This window comes from Hemiscyllium ocellatum, chromosome X (genome assembly GCF_020745735.1).
Source record: "Hemiscyllium ocellatum isolate sHemOce1 chromosome X, sHemOce1.pat.X.cur, whole genome shotgun sequence".
In the NCBI taxonomy this organism is placed as follows: domain Eukaryota; kingdom Metazoa; phylum Chordata; class Chondrichthyes; order Orectolobiformes; family Hemiscylliidae; genus Hemiscyllium; species Hemiscyllium ocellatum.
Genome location: NC_083453.1, coordinates 4,985,173 through 4,997,440, shown reverse-complemented (window position 1 = coordinate 4,997,440; position 12,268 = coordinate 4,985,173). Strand labels below are relative to the sequence as shown.

At 49.3% G+C, this 12,268-nt stretch overlaps 1 protein-coding gene across 2 annotated transcripts in view; it reads left to right on the top strand.

Annotated features, from left to right (window-relative positions):
• The window catches only part of LOC132805703 (beta-1,4 N-acetylgalactosaminyltransferase 1-like), a 187,528-nt gene that overhangs the window by 137,327 nt on the left and 37,933 nt on the right, over positions 1-12,268 (top strand). For both annotated transcript variants that reach the window (XM_060820895.1, XM_060820894.1), the window contains exon 6: positions 4,411-4,591. In XM_060820895.1, coding sequence (XP_060676878.1) covers positions 4,411-4,591 — 181 coding nt within the window. The remainder of the gene's footprint in view (positions 1-4,410; positions 4,592-12,268) is intronic.

Genomic DNA, 12,268 nt, shown 5'->3' with positions numbered 1-12,268 from the left:
TGGACACAGAGCTCAATGTGGGACTGACACTGAACTGGACACAGTGCTCAATGTGGGACTGACACGGAACTGGACACAGTGCTCAATGTGGGACTGACACTGAACTGGGCACAGTGCTCAATGTGGGACTGACACTGAACTGGGCACAGTGCTCAATGTGGGTCTGACACTGAACTGGACACAGTGCTCAATGTGGGACTGACACTGAACTGGACACAGTGCTCAATGTGGGACTGACACTGAACTGAGCACACTGCTCAATGTGGGACTGACACTGAATGAGCACAGTGCTCAATGTGGGACTGACACTGAACTGGACACAGTGCTCAATGTGGGACTGACACTGAACTGGGCACAGTGCTCAATGTGGGACTGACACTGAACTGGGCACAGTGCTCAATGTGGGACTGACACTGAACTGGGCACAGTGCTCAATGTGGGACTGACACTGAACTGGACACAGTGCTCAATGTGGGACTGACACTGAACTGGACACAGTGCTCAATGTGGGACTGACACTGAACTGGGCACAGTGCTCAATGTGGGACTGACCACTGAACTGGACACAGTGCTCAATGTGGGACTGACACTGAACTGGGCACAGTGTCAATGTGGGACTGACACTGAACTGGACACAGTGCTCAATGTGGGACTGACACTGAACTGGACACAGTGCTCAATGTGGGACTGATACTGAACTGAGCACACTGCTCAATGTGGGACTGACACTGAATGAGCACAGTGCTCAATGTGGGTCTGACACTGAACTGGACACGCTGCTCAATGTGGGACTGACACTGAACTGGGCACAGTGCTCAATGTGGGACTGAAACTGAACTGGACACAGTGCTCAATGTGGGACTGACACTGAACTGGACACACTGCTCAATGTGGGACTGACACTGAACTGGGCACAGTGCTCAATGTGGGACTGACACTGAACTGGACACAGTGCTCAATGTGGGACTGACACTGAACTGGACACAGTGCTCAATGTGGGACTGACACTGAACTGGGCACAGTGCTCAATGTGGGACTGACACTGAACTGGGCACAGTGCTCAATGTGGGAGCGACACTGAACTGGACACAGTGCTCAATGTGGGACTGACACTGAACTGGGCACAGTGCTCAATGTGGGAGTGACACTGAACTGGACACAGTGCTCAATGTGGGACTGATACAGAACTGAACACTGTTCAAGTTGTTGTTTGTGACCAAGGTGTAGAGACCTGTTGAACATGTCTGAGCCTGTGTTGTTTGCTTACAAATTCCTCTGTCTGTACTTGCCGCCTTTCCCAGTCGGAGTTGCCGGAATGTCTGTAGTCATCTCAGCTATCCCGTCTGGAAAGGCCTCAATTTCTCTCTTTCAAGCCTTCGAGACATTCTTTGACATCTGCGTCTCTGAGCCGGTGCCCTGTGTCATGTGTTGTTGTATAACACTCCCATGAGTTGCAATGTGCACGGAGCCTGTGTCTTGTGATCTGGAGCTATCACCAGTGATGGGAAAGGTTCTCATTTCCATTCCGTCACGTGGCATTAGCCCTCTTACTGCTTACTACGGCTGTACATTCTAGGTCTTCCAAGTTGATACACAAGCTGCGTTATGTACACACCTTCTGCCTTGTCTGTTATGTCCTGGAGTGGGATGTGAACTCTGAGCTTCTGGGTCTGAGGCAGGGTCGTTTCCCATTGAGTCCCTAGCTTGCTTCTGCACATTTGGATAACAGTGTAATTCATGCTGCCATTTTCACTCTGCCTGTTGTGATTGTGGAAGCTGCTCTTCAGCTGACGTTATTTACATCCCTCCCTTCCTGAAGGATTAATCTGTTTGTAACGGAGCCAATGGTTATTTACGGGATGGAGAAATGAGGTTGCACAGTTATTCTTTCATATCTGGCACCAGCATGGACCCTCAGTTGATTGGTAGTGGATGAAACTTCCTCCTCTGGGAGATGAAAGGTCATTTTCATCAATATCCTGGGGGGTTCCCAGTGACCAAAACCTGAACTGAACCAGCTGTATGAGTACAGTGACTACAAGAGCAGGTTAGAGGCTGGGAATCCTGCAGTGAGTAACTCCCCTCCTGACTCCCCAAAGCCTGCCCCACCATCTCCAAGGCACAAGTCAGGAGGGTGAGGGAATACTCCCCACTTGCCCCTGGATGGGGGCAGCTCCAACAACACTCAAGAAGCTCGACACTATCCAGGACAAAGCAGCCGCTTGATTGGCCCCACATCCACAAACACCCCCTCCCTCCCCCCACCGATGCTCAGTAACAGCAGTGTGTACCATCTACAAGATGCACTGCAGGAATTCACCAAAGATCCTCAGGCAGCACCTTCCAAACCCACCACCACTTCCATCTAGAAGGACAAGGGCAGCAGATACATGGGAACACCACCCCCTGCAAGTTCCCCTCCAAGCCCCTCACCATCCTGACTTGGAAATATATCCCTGTTCCTTCAGTGTCACTGGGTCAGAATCCTGGAACTCCCTCTGCAACATTCTGATAGGCAAATAGGAATGGGTAAGAAATGCTGGGCCACCCAGAGATGCCCATATCCCATGGAAAATAAGATAAAATTCAGAATAGCCCAATGTTGAGTCGATGCCTGGTTAGCAGCAGCCCCCCCGGCAGTGTCTTCAGTGGAAATATTTTGAGCCTCAAGTCTTTTTGTCCATTTGTTTGTAACATTTTTGTTCAGACAAATCACAAATCGCTAAAAAACATCAGGAAATCCTTCGTAGAGCTAGAAATCAATCCACACTAGGCCGTGAGCTGTTCCCATTCTCAAACTGACCGATTTAATCTCAAGGACAGTAATTTTGCTTTATTTTGACCATTATCTGAGGTAAAAGAAACTCCACACTAGGGTTTCATCAATAAAGAAGAAAACAGCATGTGGAACATGAAACAAGAGGAGGCCACTCTGCCCATCCATTCAATGCTCCGCCATTCAATGGCTGATCTGATTTTAACCTCACCCTTCCATCCCTGTATATCCCCCTCTCCCCCCTGTCCAGATAATCTTTCAGGAATCGAGAATCTCTCTCCCTCTGCCACAAAAAGATTGAAAGGTTCTGTATCCACTGCTTTTTGAGGAAGGGAATTCCAAAGACCCGCGGCCCTCTGAGACAGAAATGTTTCCCCCCCCATCTCCGTTTTAAATGGGCGCTCTGACCCCTCTGACCCCTCGTTCTGGAGGCTCCCACAGGGGAAACATCCTTTTCCACATCCACCCGGTCACATTCCCTCAGGATCTTATACGGTTCAATTCAGCCACCTCTGACTCTACTAAACTCCAGAGGATACAGGCCTAGCCTGTCCAGCCTTTCCTCCGAAGGGAATCTGCTCATTCCAGGGATTAGTCTCATTGACGTATTTATTGCAACAAGCCTATCCTTGAACAAGTGGCAAAATGCATGATCCGCTCCTAAACTTAAAACATCCCCCGCTTTAAATCCAAACACACACAGACAAAATCATTTGAATAGGACACAGAGTACCACCATGACAATATCATCATAAGGAATACATTTTGTAGGTCAAGTGTACCAATGACAAGGATGGAATGAGGTGCCATTCTCTCAGTTCTTTTGATTTTTGGAGATGGTCTCATCAACCTTGGAAGATAGTCAACTTGGTAGCCGGTCGGTTGGACCTAGGTCTTTGTTTGAGTTTGAAGTTCTTGTTTTTCCTCTCACCTGCAAACTTTTAGAGGTCCAAATGCAATTATCCCTTCTCTCAGTTCTGTGGCAAAGTACAACTGAACTATAAAATCTGTTGCTCGGCACTTTTTAACCCAGGTGTCAGTAGGACCATGTCCAGCACCTCCAAACGTCACACAATCTTGTGTTACAAACAAGTGAAGACTACAAAGAGCCATAGAGATGTACAGTATGGAAACGGACCCTTCGGTCCAACCCGTCCATGCCGACCAGATATCCCAACCCAATCTAGTCCCATTTGCCAGCACCTGGCCCATATCCCTCCAAACCCTTCCTAGTCATATACCCATCCAGGTGCCTTTTAAATGTTGTAATTGTACCAGCCCCCACCACTTCCTCTGGCAGCTCATTCCATACACACACCACCCTCTGTGTGAAAAAGTTACCCCTTAGGTCCCTTTTAAATCTTTCCCCTCTCACCCTAAACCTGTGCCCTTTAGTTCTGGACTCCCCCACCCCAGGGAAAAGGCCTTGTCCAATTACCCTATCCATGCCCCTCATGAACATAGTTCCAATTTGAAACTCCAAGTTACACAAGACGAACCCTAGTTCATTAGCTGTGACACAGGAGCATCCAAGTATCTGTTTTCTGAGCGTTTAGCTGCCTTCCGAATGACACATGAAACACAAACACCCAAGGAGGCCGCGACTAACAGTGAGCAAAATCTCTGCCTTCCAGGTCAACCTGACGGCGACACTGGGCACCTTTGACGTGGCGGCGGAGGTGGACGAGGTGACGATCCAAGGCGACGGGCAGGTGCACATGTCCCTGTCGAGCTCTCGCCTCGACAACCTCAACCGGCAACTGCAGTTCGTCACCTACAGCAACACCATCTTCAACCCCAACACGGCCGACACAGGTAGGTTATTCAGAGCGCAGGGTAACTGAGGGGCCAGTCCTGCGGAGTTAGGCCACAGGTCAGTCACGGTCTCATTGAATGGCAGAACAGGCTCGAGGGGCTGAATGGCCTACTCCTGTTCCTATGTTCCTAAACGGTTGATCATTTCCAACAAATATTTTAGCATCAGTCTTCATGGTGGTGCACACTGCAACGGCCCCAGAGACAACGCAGTCTCAGTCACGAGGGAGAAAATATGTGACCATCTCAATAGGGTTAAAGGCAAGACAAAATTAAAACTGAAAGAACTACGGGTGATGGAAACTGGAAACGAAAACCGAAATTGCTGGAAAAGCTCAGCAGGTCTGGCAGCATCTGTGGAGAGAAATCAGAGTTAATGTTTCGTTTTTTTTAGATTAGATTCCCCACAGTGTGGAAACAGGCCCTTCGGCCCAACCAGTCCACACTGACCCTCCGAAGGAGTAACCCACCCAGACCCATTTCCCCCTGACTGATGCACCTAGCACTATGGGCAATTTAACACGGCCAATCCACCTGACCCACACATCTTTGGACTGTGGGAGGAAACCAGAGGAAACCCATGCAGACACGGGGAGAATGTGCAAACTCCACACAGACAGTCACCAAGGCTGGAATCGAACCTGGTGCTGTGAGGCGGTGACCCTTCCTCAGAACTGATGGTCGTGAGGAAAATGTTTTTTATGCTGAAGATGGAGTGGGGGGAGAGGAGAACAGTTGGACAGACAAAGGAGTGGATAATGATCTGGCTGGGAGAATGAAGTCGTTACTAATGGGGATAATTATTGGCTAACAAAGCATGTCATATGATAGCAAGGCCTGGTGTGTGGGGGTAGGAGTAAGGACATGGGAGAGCTCAAGCCCCAAAGTTATTGAACACGATAATGATCCTAAAGGCTGCAGCGTTCCTGAGTGGAAAATGAGGAGCTGTTCTTCCAGCTTGTGCTGAGCTTCCCTGGAACACTGCAACAACCCTGAGACAGAGACGTTGGCCTGGGAACAGGGTGGGGTGTTCAACTGACAGGCAGCTGGAAGCTCAAGGGTCTTGTATGCAGGCAGAACATGGGTGTTCTGTGTAGACGGTCCCCCAGTCTACACTTTGTTTCCCCAATGTAGAGGAGAGCACATTGTGAGCAGTGAATGCGGTAGACTAGATTGTGGGAAGTGCAGGTAAAGTGCTGCTTCGTCTGGAAGATGTATTTGGGCCCTTGGGTACAGACAGAGAGATCACCTGCATCCAATGCTTTTAAAGGAAGGGCGGCAGAGTTAGTGGAGGCATTGGTTGAAATGTTTCTGAACTGGATTCTGGGAAGTTTCCAGCAAATGGAAAAACTGCTGATGTGACACCCTTGTACAAGTCCAAGGGAGGACGGCAAGCAGGAAACTTTGTGTCACTCATTAATATAGAGGTCATTTGGGCTTGGCCCTGGGGTAGTTAGAGGAGAAATTAGGCATCCATTTTGTTGTCTGACTATGCCAACTCTGCACTGTGCAAGCTGTAGCTCCTGATGGAAGTCCCTGCCACCATTGCTTCAGTGTAGGCAGTGGGGAAAAGTGCTAAATTGAGGGAAGGCAAATTACAACAGTATTAGGCAGGAATGGGGGGCACATCTGACAGGAGTCTTTTAAAACTGACAGGAGTTCAGGCCCAGCATATCCCTGAGAGGATGAAAGACCAGGAAGGCCAGAGTCAGGAACCTTGCACAGTGAGAGATGTAAAGAAAAAGGAAGCATATGTAAGGTTTAGGAAACCAATCAAATGCCCAAGGAAGCAAGAAATAACTTTGTCATAGAGCCATAGAGATGTACAGCACAGAAACAGACCCTTCGGTCCAACCTGTCCATGCCGACCAGATATCCCAACCCAATCTAGTCCCACCTGCCAGCACCCAGCCCATATCCCTCCAAACCCTTCTTATTCATATACCCATCCAAATGCCTCTTAAATGTTGCAATTTACCAGCCTCCACCACTTCCTCTGGCAGCTCATTCCATACACATCCCACCCTCTGCATGAAAAAGTTGCCCCTTAGGTCTCTTTTATATCTTTCCCCTCTCACCCTAAACCTATGCCCTTTAGTTCTGGACTCCCCCACCCCAGGGAAAAGACTTTGCCTATTTACCCTATCCATGCCCCTCATAATTTTGTAAATCTCTATAAGGTCACCCCTCAGTTTCCGACGCTCCAGGGAAAACAGCCCCAGCCGATTCAGCCTCTCCCTGTAGCTCAGATCCTCCAACTCTGGCAACATCCTTGTAAATCTTTTCTGAACCCTTTCAAGTTTCACAACATCTTTCCGATAGGAAGGAGACCAGAATTGCACACAATATTCCAACAGTGGCCTAACTAATGTCCTGTACAGCCACAACATGACCTCCCAGCTCCTGTACTCAATACTCTGACCAATAAAGGAAAGCATACCAAACCCCTCCTTCACTATCCTATCTACCTGCGACTCCCCTTTCAAGGAGCTATGAATCTGCACTCCAAGGTCTCTTTGTTCAGCAACACTCCCTAGGACCTGACCATTAAGTGTACAAGTCCTGCTAAGATTTGTTTTCCCAAACTGCAGCACCTCACATTTATCTGAATTAAACTCCATCTGCCACATCTCAGCCCATTGGCCCATCTGGTCCAGATCCTGTTGTAATCTGAGGTAACCCTCTTCGCTTTCCACTACACCTCCAATTTTGGTGTCATCTGCAAACTTACTAACTGTACCTCTTATGCTCGCATCCAAATCATTTGTATAAATGACAAAAAGTAGTGGGCCCAGCACCGATCCTTGTGGCACTTGCTTAGGAGTAAGAGAGTAACGAGGGAAAAGGTAGGTCCACTCGAGGACAAAGGAGGCAGTTTGTGTGGAGACAGGAAGTGGGTGAGGTCCTTAATGAGTACTTGGCATCAGTATTCCCCAAGGAGAAAGATGTGGGTGATGGTAAATTTAGAGAGGATTATGTTGATGTTCGAGGACATCTCGCTATTAAGGAGAGGATGTTGGGTGTCTTGAAAAACATTTAAGATAAGTCCCCAGGGCCTGATCGGATCCTGAAGGAGACAAGGTGGCCTTGGCAGAGATCTTTTTATAGATGGATAAAATCCCTATGGTGTGGAACAGGTCCACGCTGACCCTCTGAAGAGTAACTCACTCAGGCCCATTCCCCTCTCCTATTATCTACCCCTGATTGTTGCACCTAACCTACACATCCCTGGACACTATGGGCAATTTAGCAAGGTAAATTGATCTAACCTGGAAACCAAAGCACCCGGAGAAAATCCACCCGGACACTGGGGGAGTGTGCAAACTCCACAGAGACAGCTGCCCAAGACTGGAATCAAACCCAGGTCCCTGGCGCTGTGAGGCAGCAGTGCTAACCACTGAGCCACCGTGCAGCCTTTGTATCCCTTTTCGTCACAGGTGAGGTCCCAGAATGCTGGAGAATAGCCAATGTCGTCCCTTTGCTCAAGAACGACCACAGGGATAATCCAGGAGATTAGAGGCCGGTGAGCCTTCCATCAGTGGTCGTGGAATTATTGGAGAAGGTTCTTCAGAACAGGACTCCCTTGCATTTGGAGAAGACTGGACTTATCAGGGATAGTCAGCACGGCTTTGTGCAGGGGGAGGTCTTGTCTAACCAAACTGGTTCTGCTTTTTGAGGAAGTGACGAAAATGATAGAGGGTAGGTCAGAGGATGTGGTCGACATGGACTTTTAGAAAGCATTTGACAAGGTCCCTCTTGATTGGCTGGTCCAGAACATTAAGTCACATGGGATCCATGGTGAGTTGATGTTAGATATAAAATTGGCTTGGCCATGGAAGACAGAGGGTAGCTGTGGGGGCCCGTTGTACTGCCTGGGGGGTCTGTGAACGGTGCTGTTCAACCAGCGCTGGGATCTCTGTGGTGTGTAATTATGTAAATAAATGATGTGGATGAAAATGTCAGGTAGTCTGATTAGTACGTTTGCAGACAATATGAAAGTTGGTGGATGAAATAACTGCACAGAGGCTGGTATCCCGTCACTAAGTCACCCTGCATTTACTTGAGCACAGTACACTGGCTGTGACCTGTCAGCTCAGAGTCAGTGCCCTGACCCGAGGAGATTCTAAATCCCCTGTTAATATAGTTTTCTTTACCACGAACAGACTGACTGCAGCCCAGCCAGCACAGAGTTAGTTCCCTAAACTGAGATTCTAAATTTCCTGTTTTTTTTAACTCCTCACCCCCACACTACTGCCTAACAGCAGTATCGTGAGACACCGGGAAAGACACTAGGTGGACAAATCTTTATTCAATTCCCACCACCAGGAAGAAAGGAAACACCCGAGTGGCCAGTGACAAGCAGTGCCCTTCACATCAAAAGCAGAGGAGGAGGTTTTTCAGAAAATCAAAGAGGGAGTGCAAACGCCCACACCCAACATATACATGGTCCACGGACTCCACAGCGCCACAGAACAAGCAGTTGGGCTGGGAGTCCGTGAACCACCGCAATCTGCGGTTGCAGGGGACTGCTGCGTGCAACACCCTCCACCCCAGATCCCCGAGAGAAAGGGGGAGGACTCCTGCGTAGAGGGCCCTCCACTGGGGATCCCCACCGCCCCGGTGGCAAATGGGCACGCCAGGGCGTGTCCGGGCGGTGGATGAGGGAGAAGAGGTGGACGGTGTGCAGCAGCAGTCTGTACAGGACCCGCCTTTTAACGTCCTTGAAGGGGACAAAATTAAAATTCCGAAGGCGGCTCAGGTTGTGGGGCACAGGCTCCCGCGGGAAGTACGGGACCCTGGGGCCAATGTGAAATTCCGTCCGAGGAGGGGTAAGTGTAGATGGGATTCCATCGCACACCTGAGCGTCCTCCAACTGGACGCATGATGATGGGTCCGAGCACTGCTGGTTTAAGGCGTCCAATGGTAGTGGCCACAAACCGAATGTCTATGTTCCCTATTAATTTTTTTCTCTTTTTCTTTTTCTCTTTTTTTTTCATTTTTTTGGGAGGTCAAATCCAAGGGGAAAGTATAGAGTAAAGGGCAGGACTCTTGGGAGCATTGATATCTGGAGGGATCTTGGGGTACAAGCCCATACCTCCCTGGAAGGGGCAGCACACGTGGGTAAGGTGGTAAAGAGGGCAATACAGCATGTTTACCATCATCAGGCAGGGCACTGAGTATACAAGGTGGCAGGTCACGTTACAGCTGTATAAAACATTAGTGAGGCCACATTTGGAATGTTGTGTGCAGTTCTGGTCCCCACACTATAGGAAGGATGTGGAAGTTTTGGAGAGGATGCGGAAGGGGTTTACCAGGATGTTACCTGGATTGGAGGGTATCAGCTATCAGGAGAGATTGGATAAACCTGGATTGTTTTCACTAGAGCGTCGGAGACTGAAGGGCGGTCTGATCGAAGGATATACAATTATCAGGGTCACGGATAGGGTGGGTAGTCGGAGTCTCTTTCCCAGGGTGGGAATGTCAAACCTAGGGGGAGTAGGTTTATGGTGAGAGGGGGAGAGTGTGAAGGAGGAACGTTTTTTACTCAGTGGGTGGTAGGTGTCTGCATCACGCTGCCGGGGGGAGGTGGTAAAACCTGATACAATAGCAACATTGAACAGGCATTTACACAGACACATGAACAGGCAGAGAATTGTGGGATATGGACCGTGTGCAGGCAGATGGGCTTAGCTTAGAATAGTATCATGGTCAGCACAGACATGGTGGGCCGAAGGGCCTGTTCCTGTGCTGTGCTGTTCTATGTTCTACAGCAGGGTCAGCTTGGTCCAGTCTGGTCAAGGAAAGCCACTTCCTGGTCTGACTGGAAGAGGTTCCTGTAGTGAATGAGATCCCACTCTTTGCATGGTAATCACTCGTTGCAAGTTATGGTGGGCCTGTGCGTTATGGCGGGCCTGTGCGTTATGGCGGGCCTGTGCGTTATGGCGGGCCTGTGCGTTATGGGGGGCCTGTGAGTTATGGTGGGCCTGTGAGGAAGCTCAGACATTGAGTCTCATTCCTCCGAGCTGCTTTGCCCACAAGCCCATGACATTGTCACAGTGGGGTGGTGCTTAAGGCACTCCTTGGCATTAACCCTTTCAGACCCATTGGCAGCACATGCAAAGCTGGATGCATCCTCGAAGAATGACTGTGTGTGGCCTGTTCTCAGAGCCTGCACACATCGCCCCCTTCTGACTGATGGCGAAGGAAAGCCAGGCTTACATTTCTGCATCGCCCATCACTGGCTCGATGCTGCAATGGACCCTGAACAGCATTGATGGACAGAAGGATCTTGGGGTTCAAGTCCATAGCTCCCTGAAAGTGCCCACACAAATAGAGAGGGTGGTAAAGCGGGCATGCTTGCCTTTGTTGGTCAGGGAATTGAGTACTAGGGTCAGGATGTTATGTTGCAGCTTTATAAGACCTTGGTTAGGCCACACTCAGAGTATTGCATTCACTTCCAGTCCCCATAGTATGGGAAGGATGTGGAGGCTAAGGAGAGGGTGCAGAAGGGGTTTACCAGGATGCTGCCTGAATTAGAGGGGCTGAGCTATGAGGAGAGGCTAGAAAAACTTGGGGTGTTTTCTCTGAAGCAGCAGAGGCTGTGGGGAGACTCAATCGAAGTCTGTAAAATTACGAGATGCATAGACAGGGTTAACAGTCAGAATCTTTTTCCCAGAGACGAAATGTCTAGTAATAGGGGGCATGCATTCAAGGTGAGAGGGGAAAAGTTCAAAGGAGATGTGAGGGACAAGTTATTTCCACAGGGAGTGGTAGGGGACTGGATGGTGGTGGGGGGAGGTAGGATAGGGACATTTAAGACACTTTTAGATAAACACATGCAGGAGATACAGGGAAATGGGCCAAGGGCAGGCAGAGGGGATTAGTTTAGTTTGGCATCATATTCGGCACAACATGGTGGGCCGAAGGGCCTGTTCCTGTGCTGTACCGTACTGTTCTGTGTTCTAAAGCACTTCGCAGGCAATACATACTTCAGTTGCTGTACAGTCACACTGGGTGCAAGCTGACCCACAACGATGTGACAGAGCATGATGCCTCTTGTCTTTGCTAACAGGAAGTGGTTTCCTACATCACACCTTACATTTAACTGTGAGGCAGACAGGCCAGACTTTCAGAGGAATGCTAATCTCTCACACGTTGCCACTCCACACCTTTTTTTTTAATAAATAAAGGGCTCCCTTGGAAACATGGAGGTGTGTTTCCATTCTGACAGTGCTTCAGACTGTCAGGGGAAGAGAAAGATTAGATTAGATTACTTACAGTGTGGAAACATGCCCTTCGGCCCAACAAGTCCACACCGACCCGCTGAAGCGCAACCCACCCATACCCCTACATTTACCCCGCACATCTTTGGACTGTGGGAGGAAACCGGAGCACCCGGAGGAAACCCACGCAGACACGGGGAGAACGTGCAAACTCCACACAGTCAGTCACCTGAGTTGGGAATTGAACCCGGGTCTCAGGCGCTGTGAGGCAGCAGTGCTAACCACTGTGCCACCCAACATTCCCCCTTTTTTCCCAGTATGCACTATTCTGGAAGGGTCGCCACACTACTTTCACAAAGTGATGTTCTCGGTGACTGGATTAAGTTTTTTTCTTGTAACGTCCTGCTATCTCTTCCTTCATAATGGAAACAAAACAGGAGCAGCTGGTTAGAGC